Source organism: Pongo abelii, chromosome 10 (genome assembly GCF_028885655.2).
Source record: "Pongo abelii isolate AG06213 chromosome 10, NHGRI_mPonAbe1-v2.0_pri, whole genome shotgun sequence".
In the NCBI taxonomy this organism is placed as follows: domain Eukaryota; kingdom Metazoa; phylum Chordata; class Mammalia; order Primates; family Hominidae; genus Pongo; species Pongo abelii.
The window spans coordinates 106,428,751-106,453,734 of record NC_071995.2 but is presented as its reverse complement, the minus strand read 5'-3'; the positions used below and the strand labels follow the sequence as shown (position 1 = coordinate 106,453,734).

The 24,984-nt window shown below is 40.1% G+C and overlaps 1 protein-coding gene and 1 long non-coding RNA gene across 8 annotated transcripts in view; one reads left to right on the top strand and one right to left on the bottom strand.

The window, feature by feature from the left end:
- The window catches only part of PRDM4 (PR/SET domain 4), a 60,220-nt gene that overhangs the window by 863 nt on the left and 34,373 nt on the right, over positions 1-24,984 (top strand). For 4 of the 7 annotated variants that reach the window (XM_054526510.2, XM_054526511.2, XM_063711604.1 and 1 more), the window contains exons 3-11: positions 3,483-3,616; positions 6,351-6,536; positions 8,237-9,031; positions 14,068-14,217; positions 15,808-15,947; positions 17,214-17,299; positions 18,147-18,274; positions 19,246-19,560; positions 20,960-21,128. In XM_054526510.2, the coding sequence (XP_054382485.1) occupies positions 3,483-3,616; positions 6,351-6,536; positions 8,237-9,031; positions 14,068-14,217; positions 15,808-15,947; positions 17,214-17,299; positions 18,147-18,274; positions 19,246-19,560; positions 20,960-21,128 (2,103 nt within the window). 7 annotated transcript variants of the gene reach the window in all.
- LOC129049215 (uncharacterized) lies at positions 1-24,984 on the bottom strand. The gene is made up of 5 exons (XR_008512125.2): positions 23,750-24,984; positions 20,847-21,387; positions 1,965-2,156; positions 1,497-1,558; positions 1-652 (listed from the first exon to the last, which is right to left on the bottom strand). It is a non-coding gene; the product is annotated as an uncharacterized LOC129049215 (long non-coding RNA).

The following is a 24,984-nucleotide window of genomic DNA, read 5'->3' as shown; positions in this document are numbered from 1 at the left end:
AAGGTTACAGGTGTGATTTGCAAAGGAAACAAGAAATCCAGAAACTAGTGTTGGGTGGAATGTAATCTCATGCATCCTAATTTACTCCACATGTGGAAAGTTGTTCCCAGTAGCGACACATTTATTGTTGGCTTGTTGACACCTTTTTCCTGTGTCTTTCAGTTATTTGAGCGTTTAATATATCTTTCCGAATTCCAACGTGTATTGTTATCTTATTATGCTTCACTTTGAGTTTTGCTGGTACGGCAGGGACGATAGAGTGAGGGAATTAAGTTAATTCTGCAAGCTTCATGCTGATGTTTAAACCACTTTTAAGTACAGAAGCAGGCCACAGAAATTGTTGTATTTGGCTGTTTTTTCAAGGCCCTTTCAAAAGGCCGTATGTTTAGAATGAGGAGGATAAGGCACAAATTCATTGAAATTATTGAAGCCCCACTGCATTTTTCAAAGTGGCTGCATTTCAGTTAGTTTCTTATATTTTATGCGAAGAAAAAGGTGTAAAATCAGCAACTGGCAGATGGTTGCATAGGTCAGTTAGAAACACACACATAAACTGTAGATCTGTGTAGGAAATTATTTTACCCTAAATGAGTAGGGTAGATAGAGCTTAGTATCTTGATTCTTGCCTTCTTCCGGGATTGCTTCTTAGAATCTCATAGGAGAAAGAAAATGAGAATAGAATTGCATTTTAGAATGAGAAAGTCTTATGAGGATCATACTGTACATTACCTTCATCTGCCTTCTCTCTGTGGGATACTCATTACCTTTGGTTTATGGCTGCTGAGGTCATCACGTTTTAGTGACTCACAACAAAGCAGAAATCTGCTGAGCCTCTCGCATTAAACTCTGGTTTGAACTGGTTTGAGAAGGCCTAGGAGTGAACCTAGAAACACCATGCTGATTTTTATCGAGATTAAATAAATATTCAGGAATTTTCAGTATGAGAATTGAAGGTGCAGACTTGTAGTTGTACTTTAAAAAAATATTGTAACCAATTTGTTAAGTAGGCTGTTAACGGCTGTAGTGATTGTAGTGTTTTAATTATGGTTGTAGCTATAAAGAATTAGGGAAAAGTCTGTTTTAAACCAACTGAAGCCCAGCAACTTTCAAAATTAAGGTAGATACGTTTTCTTTAGGCTACAGGGATTTTTTGCTTTTTTTTGTTTTTAAGACACAGTGTCACTCTGTCACCCCAGCTGGAGTGTAGAGGTGCAGGCAGAGCTCACTGTAGCCCCGACCTCCCCACTTCAGCCTCCCGTGTAGTTGGAACCACAAGCAGGAACCACCATGCCTGGCTAAGTTAAAAAAAAATGTTTAGTAGAGACAGGAGTCTCACTGTGTTGCCTAGGGACGTCTCCAACTCCTGGGCTCAAGCAATCCTTCTGCCTTGGCCTCCCAAAGTGTGGGATTACAGGTGTAAATCACCACACCTGGGCTGCTTTATTTTATAGCATAATAAAAACTGTTATTAGCATGCTGTTCTTCATAAGGTGTACCTCATTTGCCAGGTGCTTCTAGCTGTCTTTCTGGTAAGGGTGATGAGTTTGCATAGCTCCATCTGATAAAAAAAAAAATTGAGGATGTCTGTTATATACAAGGTACTAGGTTGGCCTTTTACATTTTATTGATGTCTTAGAGCTTAGTTTTATGGGATACATGGCCAGGGATAAGGGTGAAACCTAATAATGCAAGAAACAGGTCTATGTGGAACTTTAAATATGCGCCACAATATAAGTAGATAGGCCCTAATGTATTGCAACTGTGTAAAAGGCAATATAGTTCTTTTATTGTAATTGTCTTTTTCTTACTATAGTTAAGAGCTTTGATTTCTTAAATTAGATCTGAATTTAAATCCCAACTCTCCTTACTGATTATGTGATTCTGGGTTAAGTTTCCTAGCATCACTGAATCTTAAGTGGGATTCAATTCCTCATCTTTAAAGTGGGATTAAGAATAATACCTACCTCCAGCCTGGGCAACATAGGGGACCCCATCTCTGCAAAATAAAACAAATTAGTCAGGCATGGTGGCACATGCCTGTGGTCTCAGCTGTTTGGGGCGCTGAGGTGGGAAGATCTCATGAGCCTAGGAGGTAGAGGCTGCAGTCAGCTGTGATCACGCCACTGCACTCCAGCTTGCAGCTACTGAGCAAGACCCTGTCTCAAAAACAAAAGCAAAAAAAAAAGAAGATTAAGAGAGATAGTTACATATAAATCACTTAGCCCAATACATAGCACATGGTAAGGGAGCCATAAATTTTAGCTATTAGTATTTTCAGGTTGACTGATAAAATGGCGTTGCCATTTTTCAGAATTAAAAACCTATTTGGATTTGATTTCACTGCTAAGGAATATGTAACCTCATTTGATTCCTCTGCTTCAGCCCCTCCCACACGCAGAGAAAAATTCATTATTATGAAGCCCAGTGTAAGGACTGAAGGTCATTAGAGAGCCCCTTTTGGATAACCTGTTGGCTAGCCTAGTGGTTCTATAATGTTTATAGTATGGCAGTCTCTAAATTCTGATATAAGAACTAATACTTTTTGATAACAGCCTTCAGTGCTGTTTTATTCAAATCAGTATTACTCTTATTCAAAAGACATTTGTAATGGCAGTGCAAGATGGTTTGCATAGAAAAGGTGATTCCTAGGTTCTTCACCTTGCCAAAAATAGTCTGTAGTTAAAAAAAAGTTTGGTGCAGTTAAAAAAAAGTTTGGTGCAATGAAAAACTTTTTGGCAGTGTTTTGAGTTTGATCTGTGATCTTTCACTTAATAGCTATGTGATTTGGGGCATATGACATGGCCTCTTTGAGCCATGGTTCCCTCATCTATCTTACGTTGCAGTATTGGTGTGAGGATTTGAAGTCATTTTAAATGAAGTGGTAGCAAAGCTTACATAGTGACCCTCAATATTTGGAGGACATTAATATTAGGACATTAATATACTGATACAGAATCTTAGTAAACTGTTGCTGAATGGGGAAAATACGATGCTTTTCACATCATCGATAATCTGGATCTTTAACTCCTATTAAAAATGATTAGTAAAATTTACTTGAGTAGGTTAAAATGCACTGCCTAAAACACTGCTGGTTTGAAATAATAAGCCATTTGGAGAAAAATAAATATTGTAAAAGATGAAGCTTGAGTGATTTAAGAAAAACAAACCGTCATTGCCATTGTGCTCTAAGGATTGCAAACTTTGCTTTAGATGGTGTGCCTAGAGTTTCGAACAAGGCAGAATTCAAATCCTATTTCTGCTATGTGACATTGAATTGAGTTTTTTAATGTCTCAATCTCAGTTTTCTTATCAGTAGAAAGAATATGGCACTAGCTATCTAAGAGAATTGTTGAGCATAAAAGTGAAGTAATAGTTGGCCAAGTCCCATTTCCCCATCCCCACTGTTTCAGTTTCTTCAGTATCTTAATACAGAGTCATTGGAGTAAATTTTTACATAACTAGTTGTGTGTGCTCTTTTCTAGGATGAATGAAATGAACCTGAGCCCAGTGGGGATGGAGCAGCTGACTTCATCCTCTGTGAGCAATGCCTTGCCAGTCTCAGGAAGTCATCTGGGATTGGCTGCCTCACCCACTCACAGTGCCATCCCTGCCCCAGGTGAGTGGTAAGGGAGACCTACTGCATTTCAACACTTAACTGTGTTATCAATTCTAAATGGAGTCTAGAAGAGATCTGAGCCCCTTTTAGGGTAGAAGGGAGAAGGTAAGCAGGCCTGAATGGTGGTTCAACATGTGATAGGTAATGGAAAATAAAGTTTTTGTAGAGTTAGAGATTAGAATTCTAGTGGATAGTAGTAGCAATTTTTTCTGATAGTCCTCTTCTGAGTTGGTAGCTTTTTGTCCAGAGCTGTAATTAACTTGGCATTTTATTTAGGGTTGCCCATTCATCTGGTTCACACTTTAGTACCCTGTCCCTGGGTTAATAGAAGAGAATCAGTTAAAATTACTCTAATAACTATTCCCAGAGAGCATGGGGAATTGGGCTTTATATTCCACCAGGTTTGAAATTAAATGGCAATAACTGCAAGTGTACCAGGTCTAGAATTAATGTGGAAAGAAGTGTGATACTTTTACCTGGGGCTTTTACATGGAACGCCTCATGAGCCTCCATACACAGCAAAATAGTATAGGAAAAATTCATTCTTCCTATCTTTTTTTTTTTTTGAAACGGAGTCTCACTCTGTCATCCAGGCTGGAGTGCAGTGGCACGATCTCGGCTCACTGCAACCTCTGCCTCCCAGGTTCAAGTGATTCTCCTGCTTTAGCCTCCTGAGTAGCTAGAATTATAGGCATGCACCCCTACACCTGGCTCATTTTCTTTTTTTTCTTTCTTTTTTTTTTTTTTTTTTCTGAGACGGAGTTTCGCTCTTGTTGACCAAGGTGGAGTGCCATGGCACGATCTCGGCTCACTGCAACCTCCGCCCGCCTCCCGGGTTCAAGCAATTCTCCTGCCTCAGCATCCCGAGTAGCTGAGACTACAGGCACACGCCACACGCTTAACTAATTTTTTGTATGTTTAGTAGAAACTGGGTTTCACCATATTAGCCAGGCTGGTCTCGAACTCCTGCCCTCAGGTGATCCGCCCTCTTTGGCCTCCCAAAGTGCTGGGATTATAGGCGTGAGCCACCGCACGAGCCATCACTGTACTTAAAACCTTTTCTCTTCCTAGCTTCATTTTCTTATTCTATTGAAATGGAATATAAATGGAATAAATATTCTATTGATTATTACAATGATAAGCTGTCAGTTCTTTAGGATCAATGACATTGTAATGTATTGGACTTTCTTTGTCAAAGTAGGAGTTAGTGTAAGTAAATCTATATATTGTTTAAATAGTTCTCTAAAGAGAATTACTTGCTTAATTAATAAAATGCAGCAGTTAATAAGATTCATCAAAACTAGGGTCTCTTCACATTTATTTAAGTGTTCACAAAAGAAATTTTAAAAAATTATTAGTGGTTAACCCATTTGATTGTTTTGTAGGCATTCCCTTTAGTGGACACTCTTGTTAAGGTGGAAAAGCCTATTAAAAAATATTGCCTGCCAGGCACAGTGGCTCACGCCTATAATCCCAGCACTTCGAGAGTCCAAGGCAGGAGGATCACTTGAGCCCAGGAGTTCAAGATCAGCCTAGGTAACATAAGGAGACCCCATCTCTACAAAGAAAAAAAAAAATTAACTGGGCATGGTAGCACACACCCGTAGTCCCAGCTACGTAGGAGCTACGTAGGAGGCTGAGAAGGGAGGGCCACTTGAGCCAGGAAAGCTGAGGCTGCCTGAGCCATGGTCACGCTACTACGCTCCAGCCTGGGCAACATAGCAAAACTTTGTCTCAAAAAACAAATATTGCCCCTGGCAAAAATATGCAAATCAGCACTGACCAAGTTGGTGGGTATTTATTATGATACTTAGGCACAGTAAAAGTCACTTCACTTTGCAAGTACATATAACTCAAAGTAGATATAATCTCACGTTTAAAGCTTTTATTAATCACTAAGTGTAGCATATATACAAAAGATTGTATGAAGGTGTACATGTACAGTTTTACATCTAACTAAACTACGTTATTTTCCAAGTAGAAATGAAATAGTCTCACCATATAAAATGGTAAATACAATAAAGTTTAAAAATACCAAAAAAATTTCATACTGTCACTACCTAGGGACTACTCCTTTGAACATTTTATGTTTCCATTGTTTTTTTCTCTATATAATTTGTTTTCTTGTATTTAAACTCAGTTTTTAATTCTAAATTAAATATTTTGGCTGGGCATGGTGGCAATCCCCGCACTTTGGGAGGCTGAGGTGGGCGGATCACTTGAGGCCAGGAGTTCGAGACCAGCCTGGCCAACATGGTGAAACCCTGTCTCTAGCAAAAATACAAAAATTAGCTGGGTGTGGTGGTGTGTGTGCCTGTAATCCCAGCTACTCAGGAGGCTGAGGTAGGAGAATTGCTTGAACCCAGGAGGCTGAGATTGCGGTGAGCTGAGATCACACCACTGCACTCCAGCCTGGGCAACAAAGCAAGACTCCATCTCAAATCAATCGATAAATTAATTAATTAAATATTTTTGTATTTAAGCGCAATACAGACAATTGGAGTATCAACTTGCCAGTTTAGAACTAACTTAAAAACTATCTTTGGGACTAAGACTACTTTTTTTAGGCCTATTTGTGGATATTTGTACATCATCTATCTAAGGATGAAAAGGGCTACTAGGTGAGATTTTTGCCCATATGTAAAAACCTTTCTAACATTTTAGCTAGTGGTTGTAGTGAGAATTTTTAATTACCTATTTTCTTTTAACTGAGAAAAAAAAATTTGTTTTGTAGGCCTCCCAGTGGCAATTCCAAATCTGGGTCCCTCCCTGAGCTCTCTGCCTTCTGCTCTGTCTTTAATGTTACCGATGGGTATTGGGGATCGAGGGGTGATGTGTGGGTTACCTGAAAGAAACTACACCCTACCTCCACCACCTTACCCTCACCTGGAGAGCAGTTATTTCAGAACCATTCTACCTGGTAAGTGTTACAGTTACTTGAGATGTTAGAAAAAAAGAACGGCGCCAGCTTTTAAACTTTTATCCTGAAGATATGAATAACACTTTTTTCTGTTTGTCACTATTAGATATTAATCTCTAGTCAGGAAAAATATCTTTGTTTATATTTATGTACTTTTCCTCTTAGAATGTGGCACATAACACATTAGTAATATGGTTTGACTAAGCTGAATTTCTTAATTGCACATAATTTTTCTTCTTTTTTCCTCCAGTATCTCTTTCCTTTGGTGTTTATAATTCTGCAGCTATAATTTCAGTCAAGCACTACAGTGTCTTGTTACAGTGTCATTGTTTTATAAAGTTCATTGAATTTTTATTCTAAGAGTATTATGTACTTATTGCAGAAAATTTAGCAAGTAAGGGAAGGAACCACTCAGTCCCATCATCCATCTTTTTGGTGTACTTCCTGCCATTTCTTTCGGTATATAGGTTTTTACCAATTTTCATAATTAAGACCACGGTTTTTTCTCTTGCTCTCTCTCTTTTTTTTCTTTTTTTTTTTTTTTAATGGAGATGGAGTCTCAACTTTGTTGCCCAGGCTGGACTGGAACTCCTAGACTCAAGTGATCCTCTCACCTCAGACTCTTGAGTAGCTAGGAATACAGGCACATGCCTGCCTTGAGACCATACCATATTTCCTTTCTTTTTTATAAATAACTTTTTTAAAAAAAAGAGACGGGGTTTTGGCATGTTGCCCAGACTGGTCTCGAACTCCTGCGCTGAAGCCATCTGCCCACGTCAGCATCCCAAAGTGCCAGGATTACAAGCATGAGCCACTGTGCCCTACCCAAGACCATGCTTTCTATACAATTGTCTGTCTTTACTTTTTTCACTTCATCTTTTTCTCTGCTGTTACATGGGTATTTTCCTTTGCTGCTACGTGGTTTTCATAATTATCCTTTTTAGTGATGCATTACTTTCTACTGAATGGGTATTTGATGGTTTATTATCTTTATTGTTGGACAGTTTGGTTTTTCCAGTTTTTATTACCATTGTAACTAATGCTCTTATGAACGTCTTTATGTATAATATTTACAAAATGGATTTAGAGAAGAGTACCATAAGTGGAATTTCTTGTGCAAGAGGGTATTAACATTTTTGAGGCTCCTAATATATATACTTCACACAGAAGTTTTAGCAGTTTACATTCCCTCTGGCAGTTTAGTAAGTATCATTTCACCACATCCTCCCAAGCACAAGTGTTAATTTTTTTTGTTTTAATAAAACAGGTACAATTGTGACTTGTATTAAATAGTTTGTGTTATGATAGTTTAATTATATTAAATTATATTTAATTAAGTTTTATTTTTCACGTGGAAGATCTGTTTTTAAATCATTTTACCTTTTAATAATTAGTAGAGCAAATTTTACGCCTTAGGACTCAGGAATTGCAACCATATGTATATTAAAGGCAGTGTTTTCGTTATGATTCCCAGTTAGCTTCAAAGGAACATAGTTAACTTTTTAAGGATTTTTGAGTTTTACAGGAAAAACTCAATTATGGTATATGTGTGTTGCTATTTATAAAATAGTGCGTATCGATTAAATTAAGCAGGAGATTATTTGAACTTAGTTATATTTGTAAGGAAATAGTGTCTAGTGCTTGGAATTCTTTAATAATGTACTAAAAGTCTCTGATATCTCATTTTTTCCTTTTCTCAGGCATTTTATCTTATTTAGCTGACAGACCACCTCCTCAGTACATCCACCCCAACTCTATAAATGTTGATGGTAATACAGCATTATCTATCACCAATAACGCTTCAGCACTAGATCCCTATCAGTCCAATGGAAATGTTGGATTAGAACCAGGCATTGTTTCAATAGACTCTCGCTCTGTGAACACACATGGTGCCCAAAGTCTTCATCCCAGTGATGGCCATGAGGTGGCCTTGGACACAGCAATCACTATGGAGAACGTTTCTAGGGTTACCAGCCCAATTTCGACAGATGGAATGGCAGAGGAGCTTACAATGGATGGTGTTGCAGGCGAGCATTCCCAAATCCCAAATGGCTCCAGAAGTCATGAACCTCTGTCTGTGGATTCTGTGAGCAACAACCTTGCAGCAGACGCTGTAGGACATGGTGGTGTGATACCCATGCATGGGAATGGCTTGGAGCTCCCTGTGGTCATGGAGACAGACCACATTGCAAGCCGGGTCAATGGCATGTCTGACAGTGCCCTCAGTGACTCCATTCACACTGTGGCCATGAGCACCAACTCTGTAAGCGTGGCACTCTCTACCTCACACAACCTTGCCTCCCTAGAATCTGTTTCCCTCCATGAAGTTGGCCTCAGCCTAGAACCTGTGGCTGTCTCCTCCATCACCCAGGAGGTTGCTATGGGGACAGGTCATGTAGATGTATCTTCAGACAGTCTTTCTTTTGTACCACCTTCACTGCAAATGGAAGACTCCAATTCAAACAAGGAAAACATGGCAACCTTGTTTACAATTTGTGAGTGTGCTTAGCCTTTCTTTTTTGGAAATATTTATAAAAAGGGCCACCATCCCTAACAAGTTAAGTCATAAAGTTTGGCATTAAGGGAGTATAGAAAGCAACTAGACCTTGGAACTTTTCTTTGCCTTGGTATTGTCCTTTATATTAATGTGCCTTTTCTTGAAGTGTGTCTTTTCTTCAAGTAAGCCTTTTACTTGAAGTAATGTGGTGCCTTTTCTTCAGGTAAGCCAAATGATATCATTTATTTGGTTCTTAGAGCATCCTGAAGAAATGAAATGTGAAGTAGTCATTTTTGTATTTTGCAGATAAGCTTAGCACATGTGGTAGTGTGTGCCTGTAGTCCCAGCTATTCTGCAGGCAGAGGCAGGAGGTTGCTTGAGTCCAGGAGTTTCAGGCTATAGTGTGCTATGATCCCACCTGTGAATAGTCCCAGCTATTCTGGAGGCTGAGGAAGAAGGGTTGCTTGAGCCCAGGAGTTTCAGGCTATAGTATGCTACGATCACACCTGTGAATAGTACTGTACTCCAGCCTGGGCAACAAAGTGAGACCCTGTCTCTAAAAAACAATCATGGTGATAATACAGTATTTTTTTTAAAAACGTAAGTTTAGCCCAGTAATAAGGTATTTCCCAAGGTTTCACAAATAGAGAGTTATAGGGGTAAATTCTAGTAAAGTTGTTTGTGACATGCCTTGTGAAAATTATTCGGTCACTTTTATAACCCCATGGAAAAATGTAGGTGGATATAAATCCATTTTTTTTCTTTGCTCAGAGTGCATATAAATTATTATTCTTGGGCGTGTAAAAGTTTTTCTTATTGGGCAACAACAACAAAAAACAATATAAGAACAGTTGATTTACTGGTGTCACTACGTTTCATTCATGCAGGAAACATGTTGAGTGCTTATTTTAATTTATTGATAGGGTTTCTCTGTCGCCCAGGCTAGGGTGCAGTGGTGCGATCACGGCTCACTGCAGCCTCAACCTCCTGAGCTCAAGCGATCCTCCCACTTTAGCCTCCCAAGCAACTGGGACCCCAAGTGTGTACCACCACACCTGGCTAATTTTTAAATTTTTTTGTAGTGATGGGGGGGTCTCACTGTGTTGCCTTGGGTGGTCTTGAACTCGACTCAAGCAATCTTCCTGCCTCAGCCTCCCAGAGTGCTAGGATTACAGGTGTGAGCCATCATGCTGGGCTCTTTAGTGATTACTATGTGGCAGCCTCTGCTAGATGCTAGGGATAGAACGATCTACCAAGAGACGGTATGTGTACATACCTTTAAGGAGCTTACAGTCTGGTAGGAAGCATAGGAGACTGTTACGATACAGTATAATAATAAGTGTGAAGATGGGGTGAAGTACATGGTACTAAAGTAGCCTGAAGGGGAGCAACTAGCCAGGCCATGGAAGGGTCGGGTAAGATTTAACCAAGGGAAGTAACATACATGTTAGCACAGACCTTAAGGACAAGAAAGATGTGGGCAGTTGAGAGGAAGACAGGAGCTGGCACCTGTAAGTGCCTAGAACCAAAAGAATCATGAGTGTTTCAGAATTGCTGAAGCATAAAATGAGGGTGAAGAGAGGGGTCATGTGGTGAGAGAGAAGTAGGAGCCAGAACACAAAGGCTCTTTTAAGACCGGTCAAGAGTTTTAGGGAGTGAGGGTTGGGGTAGGGCTTTGCTGCAATGTGAGAATAAATTTGTTAAGAGGCAAGGAGGTGTGGAAGATATCATAATTTATGGGAAAGGTGATGATTCTCCAATCTAGAGTAGAGGTAATTAGGATGCAGAAGAGTGGAGGACATTTGCAGAGAACCCAGTTGAGCTTATTGATTGGATAAAGTTGGAGGAAGGAAGGATTAAGGAGAAAACCCTGGTTTCTGGCTTCTGAAACTAGGTAGATAGAAACTAGGTAAGTAGAGAAGGCTGTGTGTTGGCTCACGCCTGTAATCCCAGCACTTTGGGAGGCTGAGGCAGAAAGATCATTTGAGACCAGGAGTTCAAGATCAGCCTGGGCAGCATAGTGAAACCCTGTCTCAGAAAAAAAAAAAAAAAAGCAAACAAACTAAGTAGGTAGGGTAGTAGTGAAAGGCAGAGGAGGATATGATTTTGATTTTTATTATTTTGGGAGGAGTGGCGATGAGTCAAGTTTTAGACATGTTGATTTCAGTGTCTGTAAGATACCCAGTAAAGATGTCTAATGAAAAGTTGTGTGTGGAGCTGAGAGAGATCTGTCTGGAAATATTTAAGAATCATCAACATTAGGATGTTATTTGTGGCTGTAGAAGTGGAATGAAATCATCTAGTAAGAGTGTGGAATGAGAAGAGGGCTAGAGATATCAAGATACAGCAGAAGAGGAGCTTCCAAATAGACTGACCGGGAGCGCCAAAAATAGGAGGAAGCCCAGAACCATTCAGTGCCACAAAATCCAGGCCATGGGGAGACTAGTTTTAACCTTTTAAAGTCTCAAATTTAGAATTTTAAAATGTTTTAATCGAAGAATGTAATGAATATAAGGCTAATTTAGCAGAAGGTAAGAGGTGGCCTAAATAAGCTTATTGATTTTTTTTCTTAAGGGGGCAAATGGAACCTCTTCTAAGTATGTGTGGGTTATAATGAGATATAATTTATGTATACATTTTAAATGTGCAATTTAGTGGTTTTTTTGGTATATTTACAAGGCTGTGCAACCACCAGCACTGTCTCCTTCCAAAACATTTTAGTCACCCTGTAAAGAAACTTCATAACCATTAGTCACTTCCCATTCCCTCCTTCTGCATATTCTCAGCAATCACTAATCTACTTTCTGTCTCTATGGATTTGCCTTTTCCGGATATTTCATATAAATGGAATCATGCGATATTTGGCCTTCTGGATCTAGTTTCTTTCTCTTCGCTTAATACTTTTGTGTCTCATCCATGTTGTAGCATGTATTTGTACTTCATTTCTTTTTAGAGCTGAATAATCTGTAATATGGATATACCACATTTTTTTTATCCATTTATCAGTTGATGGACATTTGGGTTGTTTCTGCTTTTTGGCTACTATGAATAATGCTGCTATGAACTCTCATGTACAAGTTTTTGTATGAACATATGTTCTTGGATATTTAGGAGTAGAACTGCTGTATGTTTAACTTTTTGAGGAACTGCTTTCCAAAGTGGCTGTGCCATGTTACTGTCCTAGCAGCAGTGGATGAGGGTTCTAATTTCTCCACATTTTTGCCAACAGTTAATTTTTTATTTTTATTTATTTATTTATTTATTTTGAGACAGAGTCTGGCTCTGTCACCCAGGCTGGTGTGCAGTAGCGCAATCTCAGCCTCACTGCAACCTCCACCTCCCAGGTTCAAGCCATCCTTCCACCTCAGCCTCCCAAGTAGCTGGGACTACAAGTGCTCGCCACCATGCCCAGCTGATTTTTTGTATTTTTGGTAGAGACGATTTGCCATGTTGCTACCTGGTCTCATGCATTCGAGACCAGCCTAGGCAACATGGTGAAACCCTGTCTCTACCAAAAGTATTAAAAAATCAGCCAGACGTAGTGGTGCATGCCTGTGGTCCCAGCTACCCAGGAGGCTGAAGCAGGAACGCCACTGCACACCAGCCTTGGTGACAGATTGGGACCCCGTCTTGAAAATAAAAAGAAAAGAAGACAGATAGATGACTGTGGTTCTAAGGTTTATGTATTCCAACTATTTTGTGAATGGTTTTGGAGTTTAAACGTAATGATTGAATAATAGTATCGTAAATACTGTTCCTTAGCAGAGTGGAAAGTGTAAAGAATAGAGCAGAAGATTTATGGAGGAGGACACTCATAAGCTTGTGAAAGTGAAGTTGTAGTAAGAATAGAGAACAATATATAAAGGCAGCATCCTCTCTGCCAATGCAGAAAGAAAGACCATATGAAAAATAAGAAATTAAGAATTTTAAGCAAATAATGTCTGCAAGAATACAATTCTTCTGCCCTTTGAAAGAGCAGGCTGCAAATTGTTTTTGTCTTAAGAATGTGTCATCAAAACTTGGTTGACCATCTTGTTTATAGTGAAGCAAAAGAGTACAGTGGTGCAGCTGACTCTGACCCCAGTGTCCTATGTTCATAGCATGGGTCACTGGGGTCAGAGCCGGCTGTACCACCGTGGCCATATTTTGGTTCTGCATAACTTAACAGCATTTCAACTCAGTTTCCTCTTACAGTTCAGAATTGGAATCTTTTGGACTTTAGGGCATCACACCTAAATGTACTATCTACTTAATGTAAGGGATAATGTACTTGATTGTTGAAGTAATATGGTGCTATTTTTTTCTTTTATTATTATTTTTAATTTTTTTTAAACAGATGGGATCTCACTGTGTAACCCCAGGCTGGTCTTGAACTCCTGGATTCAAGTGATCCTCCCGTCTCAGCCTCCCAAACTGCTGGGTTTACAGGCGTAAACCACCATACCCAGCCAATTTTTTCATCAGTGTTTCTCTTATGCACTGAATAGGAAACTTGTCCTGTTGGATCAAAAGAAAAAAAATCAGATCTTATTGAAGTCTGAAGAGTGGTGTAAGAGTAGATATATATGTTAGTGTAAGGAAGCGAGTCTTTGATCAGAATATCTCTATTAGAACCTTGCTTCTTACTAGATACATTTTAGTAATTAGCATTTAAATTAAAACCTGGGCTGGGCATGGTGGCTTACACCTGTAATCCCAGCACTTTGGGAGGCTGAGGTGGGTGTATCATCTGAGGTCAGGAGTTCCAGACAAGCCTGGCCAACATGAGGAAACCTTGTCTCTATTAAAAATACAAAAATTAGCTGGGCGTGGTGGCACACGCCTGTAGTCCCAGCTACATGGGAGGCTCAGACAGGAGAATTGCTTATACCCGGGAGGCAGAGGTTGCAGTGAGCCAAAATCGCGCCATTGCACTCCAGCCTGGGTGCAGAGCAAGACTTTGTCTCAAAAAAAAAAAAAAAAAAAAAAACCCTGGTGGTAATTTAGCCTGCTTGAACTAAACCCATTTGTATTGCTCAAATTTGCCATCTACAGGGTGTACTCTGTGTGACCGCGCCTATCCCTCGGACTGTCCTGAACATGGACCAGTGACTTTTGTTCCTGACACTCCAATAGAGAGCAGAGCAAGGCTTTCTCTCCCAAAGCAGCTTGTTCTCCGTCAGTCAATTGTGGGAGCAGAAGTTGGTAAGAACCTTGGAACTGTAAAACACTATTACATCTCTTCTTCCTTTGTAGGGTAGAGTTGTAAAAGTGGATGTGTATAATTTAGTAATTATTTGGACCAAAAGTCAATTTATGGCTTAAGATTTATGCTTTTATGGAATATTAGTCTTGTCCACTGATGATAGCAATAAATCAAGTCAAAAACTTTATTGGGAAATCTCTCCTTTGTTAGAATCAGTATTGAGTAAAGCAAAAAATCCTAGACTGAGTCTTTGAAGATTTGACTTTTATTCTCAGCTGTGTCATCCACTAACAATTATTCTAACAACACATTTCTTAAAACTTAGTTTCTTTTATAGAAACATGGAAAATTCACCTTATATCACAAATTTAGATCAAATGTTTGTAAATTGTATAATGCTCCTTAGAAAAAAGGAATAAAGAATGTAGATTGCCAGACTTTACTTACCCATATTTGAATTTAGCATGGCTTCTGAGTTACTGTGACATTTCTTTGGAAATATAAAATTAGGTTCATTATTCTTTTAGCTGCAGTTTGGGTGTGAGTCATTTGAAAGCATCAAACAGTTTAGGTAAAATAGAGCAGTGCTTTAAGCACAAAAGATTTTAGAAGTTTGATTTATTTCTATAGTAATTGCTTTATATTTTTACAATAGAATAATGTTTTCTGTTATTTTTTATTATTTATTTTTAAGAGACTGGGTCTCACTCTGTTGCCCAGGCTGGAGTGGACTGGCCCAACATATGGAGTACAGTAACTCGAGTGCAGCCTTGACCTCCTGGGCTCAAGCAGTCTTCCTGCCTCAACCTTCCAAGTAGCTGGGACTACAGGCATGTGCAGTCGTGCCCAGCTAATTTAAAAAAGAATTTTTTTGTAGAGACAGCATCTCACTATGTTGCCGAGGCTGGTTTTGAACTCCTGGCCTCAAGCAGTCCTGCCTTGGCCTCCCAAAGTGTTGGCTCATTGTATGTGTGAGCTACAAACTTTTTTATATTCAACTCCAAAATAATGTATTTGGAGAGACATGATAAGATTCCCTTTGGATAAAACTAGGTTCAGGAATTCCTGATATTTCTTCTTACTCAGCATTTATTGTGAGCCCTATGTTATCTGTTCATTACATTTTATATATTTACAGGCTAGGACCCACAAGGCTTAGTCACCTCTGAGGAATGCTAGCATATTGTTTTTTTTTATTTTTTAATTTTTTTTGAGACGGAGTGTCACTTTGTCACCCAGGCTGGAGTGCATTGGCCCTATCTCTGCTCACTGCAACCTCTGCCTCCTGGGTTCAAGCAATTCTTCTGCCTCAGCCTCCCAAGTAGCTGGAACTACAGGCGTGTGCCACCACGCCCAGCTAATTTTTGTATTTTTAGTAGAGACGGGGTTTTACCCTGTTGGCCAAGCTGATCTCAAACTCCTGACCTCAGGTGATCTGCCCACCTCGGCCTCCCAAAGTGCTGGGATTACAGGCGTGAGCCACCACACCCAGCCTACATATTGGTTAAGTTCAATGAAAATAAGATTCTTTGCGTGGGTGAAGCACCTCTTTCTTCTATATCCTGCTGTTTAAATCATTGATTGTGTAGTTGGTGTCCTTCCACTGATAGGTGTATGGACTGGAGAAACCATTCCTGTGCGGACTTGCTTTGGACCTCTAATTGGCCAGCAGAGTCACTCCATGGAAGTCGCAGAATGGACAGACAAGGCGGTTAACCATATCTGGAAGGTGAGTCCTGATGAAACTTTTCTGTGACTTTTGGCTGTTTTTCTTAGTAAGAGATAGTTAAAAAGTTATGATAAAGTCAAAATCAGCCAGAACTGATACAGTGCCATTCACTGGTCAGTCATTTATTTCATGTACATTTTTTTTAAATGTTACATTCATCATTCTTGGTAGCCAAATTATAACATACAGCAAAACACCAGCTACTGGAAATAGAGGACAAACTGTTTTTGTCTCTGTTTTGTGAGTTAATCCAATTATTTTAACCATTTAATGCATTTGAATTACTTGTGACAGCTGAGGCCATGGACTTTGTTTATATGATAAAAGTCTTACTTTGTAATTAAAACATTCCTCAAATATTTATCCTAGGAAATAATTCTGGAATAAGCTAAGATTATTTTTCTAGTTTGTTTTTTTTTTTTTTTTTTTTGAGATGGAGTCTTGCTGCGTTGCCCAGGCTGGCGTGTAATGGTGCAATCTTGGCTTACTGCCACCTCTGCCTCCTGGGCTCAAGTGACTCTCCCACCTCAGCCTTCCAGGTAGCTGAGTTTACAGGCACTTGCCATCATGCCCAGCTAATTTTTGTATTTTTGTAGAGATGGGGTTTCCCCATGTTGGCCAGACTGGTCTTGAACTCCTGACCTCAAGTGATCTGCCCACCTCAGCCTCCCAAAGTGCCGGGATTACAGGCGTGAGCCACCGTACCGGGCCTATTTTTCTAGTTTTCTAATGAGAGGGGTTAGAAATACAAGATTTTCACATAGATATCTATTGGGAATGATGCTTGCAAAATGGAAGTAAGGGGAAAATGGGTCTTGTGATCTTTGGAAAGGTAAGGTACCACTGTCATTGGGAATTTTAAATTTGGAATGCTAGGCCCAAGTGGGAAAATCATGAGAAGGGATGATCCTCTGCCCTTAATGGACATTCAGTCATTCAGTGCCTACTGTGTGATAGGTGATGAAGACAGGTGGACAGGCAGATTGGTTTTTTTGTCTTTTCCAGGCAAAGGTTGAATAATCAAAAACAAAGTCAGTCTCTTCACTGAGCACTAACTGTAGGTCTCTGACGGTCTTTACCGTATTGCTGGAAATAGGGAGAATGTTGAAATGATAGTATGTTGGAGAAGGTAGGAATATATTTTCACACTAAGAAAGCTGGGACCTACTGCAAATGAGTAAATGAGGTGATTGCTGGCCTAAGTGTAATGTAGTACTTTATTGCATGTCAGTGCATTTGACATGTGTGCTTGCTTTCTGTTGGCAGATATACCACAATGGTGTCCTGGAATTCTGCATCATTACAGCTGATGAAAATGAATGTAATTGGATGATGTTTGTGCGCAAAGCCAGGTATGAGTAGTCTTGGATGAGAAAAAATAGTCACCATTTAGATGTTTTTCAATAGGAAGCTTCGCATAAAAGAGGAAAGAGTTAAGAATCCAAATTACACCAACACCTGGACGTACTTAAAGCCCAAGGCAGCCAGGCATGGTGGCTCACACCTTTAATCCCAGCACTTGGGGTGGCTGAGGTGGGAGAATCGCTTGAGGCCAGGAGTTCGAGACCAGCCTGGGAAACATAGCAAGACTCTCATCTCTAAAAAAGTTTTTTTCAAATTAGCTGGGTGTTGTGGTATATGCGTGTAGTCACAGCTCTTGGGAGGCTGAGGTGGGAGGAGCATATGAGCTGAAGAGTTCGAGCTGTGATCATACTATGGTGGTGCTGTTGCATTCCAGTCTGGGTGACAAAGTGAGATTCTGTTTCAAAAAAAAAAAAAAAAAAAACGCTTACCAAGGAACAATATAGTTACCACTGAATTTGCAAATGGGTGCCTTTTCTTTATATTGGCTGTTAGTCCATCCCTGAGTTACTGGAGTTAATTCTTGTTTAGCTAGCTATCTCTATGTCTTTGTCATACTGTTTTTTAAAGACTTCATTTTATTTACCTTGTTTGCTTCCAATAACAGACTCTAGTGTTTTTGACTACAAAAGGTCATCAGCTAATATATTGAAGTAAGAATTCTGTTTCTCTACAACTGCCTTCTCATAGATAGGATGAGAAATTACAAAAACATTCCAGAGGAAATAGTAAATAGTTCTGCCTAAGCTTTCATGTAGGATTTTGCAATGGGGGAATGTTGTGCTTAGTATGCATTTCAGAATTAATGTGCTTGATCTATTAAATGTGATAACTCAGGAACCGGGAAGAGCAGAATTTGGTGGCTTATCCTCATGATGGAAAAATCTTTTTCTGCACCTCACAAGATATCCCTCCTGAAAATGAACTGCTTTTTTATTATAGCCGAGATTATGCTCAGCAGATTGGTAAGTTAATATAAGATGTGTTTATAATGAATCTGGCATAGTAAAGACCAGGATTAAAGTTTTGGTAATGATTTACATGTTAGCTGAAGCAAATCTTATACCTTTGTTTGTATAAATGCAAACTATTACTTCTGTATTTGAGGTGTTAAAATCTGTGAGGTTCTTCACAAGCTGAATGTTACTGACCAAGCAATAATTCATATGATATGGTCTTTTATGGTAGGACTTTGGTTTGGGGCATTGAAGTTCCTAAGGCTACTTTTCAAGCTAGCACCATTGAGATATAATTCACGAAGGACAGCGAAGTCCCTCGGTTTGATTTAACCTGCATAGGCTTTCTCTTTGCTGTGCTGTTTCATGATGACAGCTGATGTTTAAGAGTTTGGGTATGCTATAAAACCTAAATATTTTGCTTATAAAAGAGGCCTTATAATCCAGTATTTACCAAGTGCTTTCTTTGTGCCTGGTACACTATTTTATTTTATGTATGTATGTGTGTATTTAGAGATAAGGTCTCACTCTGGCAGGCTGGAGTGTAGTGGTGCAGTCATAGCCAACTATAACCTTCAACTCCTGGGCTCAAGCAGTCTTCCTGCCTCAGCCTCCTGATTAGCTAGGACTACAGGTGTACATCAACATGCCCAGCCAATGATTTTTAAGTTTTTTTTTTTAAGGAGATGGAGTCTTGCTGTGTTGCCCAGGCTGATCTTAAACTCCTGGCCTCAAGTGATCATGCCACTTTGGGCTCTCAAAGCACTAAGATTGCAGGCCTGAGCCACTGTGCCTGGCCCTTAGTACATTATTTTAGATGCTGGGGATAGAGCACTGAATAAGACATTTTAGTTTTATAGGAAGTGGGCAAATTGGAAATTTGGGGAGAAAGGAGAACTGTAAGCGATGATTGTTAATATCAAGAACAAGTTTTAATATTCAAGTATCAGGAGATAGTGAGTAATTTTTTTTTTTTAAAGGTGTTCCTGAACACCCAGATGTGCATCTCTGTAACTGTGGCAAGGAGTGCAATTCTTACACAGAGTTCAAAGCCCATCTGACCAGCCACATCCATAACCATCTTCCTACCCAGGGACATAGCGGCAGCCATGGGCCAAGTCACAGCAAAGAAAGGAAGTGGAAATGCTCAATGTGCCCCCAAGCTTTTATCTCTCCTTCCAAACTTCATGTCCACTTTATGGGTCACATGGGTATGAAGCCCCACAAGTGTGATTTCTGTAGCAAGGCTTTTAGTGATCCCAGCAACCTGCGGACCCACCTCAAGATACATACAGGTAAGTTGTGTTGGCCCATCAGAATGGAATTTTTGCAACAATTAGAAAATGCGGTAGTAAAGGCTTTGTAGAGGGATTGTAGGTGGAGTTGAGATTTGATGTCAGAGAAAGAAACCTTCGTGGTTTGACTGAGATTCCTTGGAGGCTGTCACTTCCAATTATTAGGATGTTCTGCTTTCCAGGTCTCCCCACCATAGTTGGAAGGTGCCTGGGAAAATGCACTTAATAATCAGGAAGTTGATCAATGTGTTTGGTCTTAAATAGAAGCTTCTGAGTCTGAGTCTGAGCCTCTCATTAGAGCTCACCCCCCTAGTCACCAGCCAGAGCCAGTTTCTCTCCTTTAATACTATTGCTCAATAAATATTGCCACAATTTATTTTTTGACCTTCCATTTTCTAAATCCCATGCAAACCAACACCTTTCTTTTAGTACTTTTTAAGAAAAAAAAAGTTTTTGAGATAGGGCCTCACTCTGTTGCCTAGGCTGGAGTACAGTGACACCATCTTGGTTCACTACAACTTCTGCTTCCAGGACTTGGGTGATCCTCCCACCTCAGCCTCCTGAGTAGCATGGACTGCAGATGTGCGCCACCATACCTGACTAATTTTTGTATTTTTAATATAGATGGGGTTTTGCCATGTTGCCAAGGCTGGTCTTGAACTCCTGGGCTCAAGCAGTCTGCCTACCTCAGCCTCCCAAAATGCTAGGATTATAGGCCTGAGCCACTGTGCCTGGCCACCAACTTTTTAAAATAAATACTACAAAATAACTGATGGTTTTAGCTTTCTTGTTTGGGTCATCTTTTCTCCAAATCTTCAAAGGTTTCTTCCTCATCCTTTTGCAACAGAGACCTTATGGCCCACAAAGCCTAAAATTCTATCTATCCTTTAAGAGAAGGTTCGCTGACCCCTGACTTAGAGGAATCTTATTTTTGCATTTTTGGAAGGATTTTGTTTCATCCCTGGTTTTGAGGCAATATTATATGTTTTAAAAAGATAGAAAACTATAAAATCTATCTTGTAAAAATATGTTTCCCTATAGACAAGTCCTAGAATTTATGAGTTTTTTTTTTTTTTTTTTTGCTTAATGTTTGTGTTAGGGCATTAGGATTATAAGTCATTTTTTTCAAGTTTTATGTATCACCTATACATTTTTTAAAAATACATATTTAGGTCAGAGGTCCTAAAGGAGATCAAATTAATTTACTAGCTTTAGTTGCAGAATATAAACTCAGGGGCTCTGAGTGGTCTCACATAGACAACCCTAGAAAGTAAAGTGCCGCTTACCAGTCAGCTGTGTTTCATTCCTGCCTCTGCTGCATGCACATATGTGTGCCTGTGTGTCTTGGGGATGCGAGCAGTTGTTTTCTTCACGGTGTAATACTTTGGGCTGATTGCAGGTCAGAAGAACTACAGGTGTACCTTGTGTGACAAGTCTTTCACCCAGAAGGCTCACCTGGAGTCCCACATGGTTATCCACACTGGGGAGAAGAATCTTAAGTGTGATTACTGTGACAAGTTGTTTATGCGGAGGCAGGACCTCAAGCAGCATGTGCTCATCCACACTCAGTAAGTTACCCTGCAGCCAAGACGTTGTTCCTCAGGTGGTGAGCCTTTGTGTGGCTGCAGCCCGCCTGCTGATTGAAGGGCTGGGGAGTCCTGGCTCATCATCTGTTTCCTGCCTTGGTACCATGGTAGATGCCTTCTGTGTTCCATGTAGCCAAGCCAAGGTTGGAACAGTTTTTTTGGTGTTATCCTGGAAGATTTCAGTTGTTGGCTTTCTTTTTCTTTCTTTTCACATGTACTCTTTTTTCACATCTACAAAAACCTAGAGACAAAAAGGACTATTGACTACAAGTGGTTGCTTATAGTTAGACGATAGTGTGCATGTAAGAGAGTGATGGAGTGAGAAGAGTAAGAGTCAGCAGCCACACTATGAAGAGCCTTTGGTCCTATTAAGAAAATTCAATTTCATTCTAGAAATAATGGCGAGACACTGAAGGATCTGCCAGCCCCTGCCATTTTGGAACTGTTGGGGGGTGTGTGTGTGTGTGCGTGTGTGTGTGTCTGAATTGCAGTAAAAAAAAAATTATCATCTTAACCATAGTTGCCCAGTTCAATAGTGTTAGTTATATTCACATTGTTGTGCAAGCACTATAGGATTTTAAGGAAAGGAGTGTCATAGTGACATACCCATTCTGTTAATACAAAGTTTACTCAGGCAGCTGAACAGAGGATGAGTGAGGGTGGGGATGCCTAAATATTGGAAGACCAGTTAGGAATTTATTGCATGAATCCAAGTGTAATTAAGTGTCTAGACTGCATTAGTCACAGTGGTCCTAGAAAGAAGAGATGGATTTTGTTGTCCTTAGCTTTTAACAAGTGTTAGAAGAGGAAGAAAACATTTTCAGCTTATGTTATGGAGATTCTCTTTAGAAATCTTACCTTCACTGAAAACGTTATATTCTTAATATAGAATTTGGATAAACACTTGGCTTTGAGACCAGCTCTTCTGTCTGCTTCCTCATCACAATGCAGCCTGAGATGGTAAACAGCCAAGGAGCCTGGATCTACATTCCTAACTCTCAGAAGGACATTCTAAAACAAAGACTTCTTTAGTTTCATTGCTAGTGTGAAATTTTATAAAATTAGACAGAAATTATCAAATATTACATCGAATTGTGCAATATTGGAGCCAAAAGAGATCCCCGGATCATCTAGTCTGACATCCTGTCTAGGCAGCTCAGGTTGCGATAATAAAATACCACAGATTTTGTGGCTCAAACAACAGGGGAGAGACACAGTGAGAGAAGGCAGTCATGAGCAAGCCTGGAAGAGGGCCCCCACCAGAACCCAGCCAGGCTGGCACCCTGATCTCTGACTCCAGCCTCCAGGACTGTGAGAAAATACATTTCTGTTGAGAGAATGAAAGAGAAAGAATATGAGAGCTCCAATCTCTTCTCATAAGGACACTAATACTACATTGTGGAGGCCCCACCCTCATGACCTCATCTAACCCTAATTGCCTTCCAAAGGCTCCACCTCACACTGGGTGTTAGGGCCTCAACATGTGAATTTGGGGTGAGGGGGGACAAATATTTGTCCAGAAGACTGCCCATTATAATTGCCTGGAAAATGAAAAACAACAATTGGTGCTAGGACCCCACCCATGGGAATTCTAATTTAATTGGTCAGAGTTAGAGCTCTGGCCTTGGTATTTTAAAAAGCTCCCCAAGTGATTCTCGTGCCCAGCCAGGGTTAAGGACTACCGACTTCATCCACGTACAAGACTGATTTCCACAGTGTCTCTGGCAAGTGGATATATTGTTTGTTAAAGATCACACAATTATAGTTTGAGGAAAAGTTTTGCTTGAATCAAGTCGATATCAGCTTCTATCCTTTCATTTTACTTTTGCTTAACAAATGTGGATGTGGACTCCTTTTCAGGATGAGAAAATATGGTAAGCCTCTTTGCCAAACTTTCATGGGATAGAAAGAAGGTTTTGGACTGTCAAAACTTAAAGCTAGTATAAGTCATTCATATAAGAAGCACTGTTCCCTCAAAATGGTTTTGAATGAGGCTTTAGGCTTCCTATGGAGATCGTTGGTAAAATTTTCAGATGCTTGTATTTTTACTTCGGGGCATTTCAAAGTGGATATAGTAGTATTAGCAGTCTTTTTATTTATCTACTTAAAAAACAGCTACAGCCCTAATGCCAAATGCAAGAGGAGTTCCCCCCTAGTGTCCCCCAAGAGTGGAAGGGTTGTGACAGAACCTGGCTTTGCCCTTCCTGTAAGAAAGAGGAAGTGAGCGGAAGAGCAGTGATGTTTACTCCCCAGGTCATCTTGTCTCATGGCTTTAGATACCGTCTTATGATTTGTGTCTCCACCCTCATACACCTCACCGTCACTCAGCAGCTCTGATGCTGGATGTTCACTAGGCAACTTAAATCTAATGTGTCCAAAACTCAACCCAATATTACCCCACGAATTTGATTTCCTCCAGTGCTGAGCAGCTCATTAAATGGCACTGCCATTATTCACCTCAATGGTCAAGCCAAACACCTTGAAGTAATTCTCAGCTCAGTTTTTCCTTCCTTCCTTCATTCAACTATCACCTTGTCCAGACCACTAGCTTTTCTTCTATGGATGGCTTCAGTAGCCTCCCAGTTGATCTCCCTGCTACTTACTACTTGCTGTTTCTCCTCATCTACTCCGCAACACAGATGAACACACATACACAGTTTTCTGTCCACAGTGCCAGAGCAATCCGTTTCAAATATGTCAGATTGTGCCTGTCTCCACTCGTACATCTCTGGTGGCTTTCCATCGTATTTGTGTTAAAAGCTTTTTACAACAGTCAGAAGGCCCTTTATGACGTAATAGTACTTGGCTACCTCTCCAGTTCACCTTTTATTACTTTTCATATTCTGCTTTGGCCACTCTGACCCTCCCCTTGCTACTCCTTGAGCATACTAAGCACATCCGGTCTCAGGGCCTCTGCCTTAGAAACTTCTCCCTCCAGATGCCTGCGTGTCTTCTTCCCTCCATTCAGGTTTCTGCTCAAATATTATCTCCTCAGGAGGGCCTTCCTTGACTATCTTATCTAAAATAGGACCCCTTCACTTTTACCTGGCTTCATGTGTTTTCATAGTCTTTATTGCTGTCTGATATGTTACACATTTGTTTATGCTATAATCTGTCCACTTAGAATGTAAGCTTCAGGAAAGCAGGGACTTAGTTTACCCACATCCTATAGCCCTAGCATCTAGAACAGTGCCTGGCATAATTAGACACAGTAAATATGTGTTGAATAAACATCTAAAAACCATAAGACTAGAAGATGAAAAGTCAGACTTTTGATAGGGGTTTTGTTGTGGCCTTGGGCAAGTTCCTTAGTAGTTTTTATGCACATGATGTTTCCCATCTGCAGAATTACGAGGTTGGATTAGATTGGTGGTTTTAAAACTGCTCCGGGGAATTCCAAGGATTCTTCAGTGCCATCTGTTGCTAGAAGAGGATGGGAGAAAAGCTAAGGAAGCCAGGCTTCAGAATGCCCGACTGCACCCTCTCACTCTTTCCAGGATTTTATTAATAACTTGCTTTAACTGTTTCATATTGGGCTTTCATAAAGACATGGGGTTCAGCTACTCAAAAAAAAAAGGTGAAAAATTCCTGGTCTGTGTGATCTCTAAGGTTCTTTTCAGCTCTGAAATGTCTAGGCCAGGGTTACTCAAACCTTGACATTACTGACATTTTGACCGAGTTAATTTTTTGTTGTAGGGCTGCCCTGTGCATTGTAGAATGGTTAGCAGCATCCTTGGCCTTTTCCTACTAGATACTAATTATATCACCCCTCCCCAGTATAACAATCAGAAAGGCCTCCAGACATTGCCAAATGTCCCCATAGAGGCAGTCGCCCCTA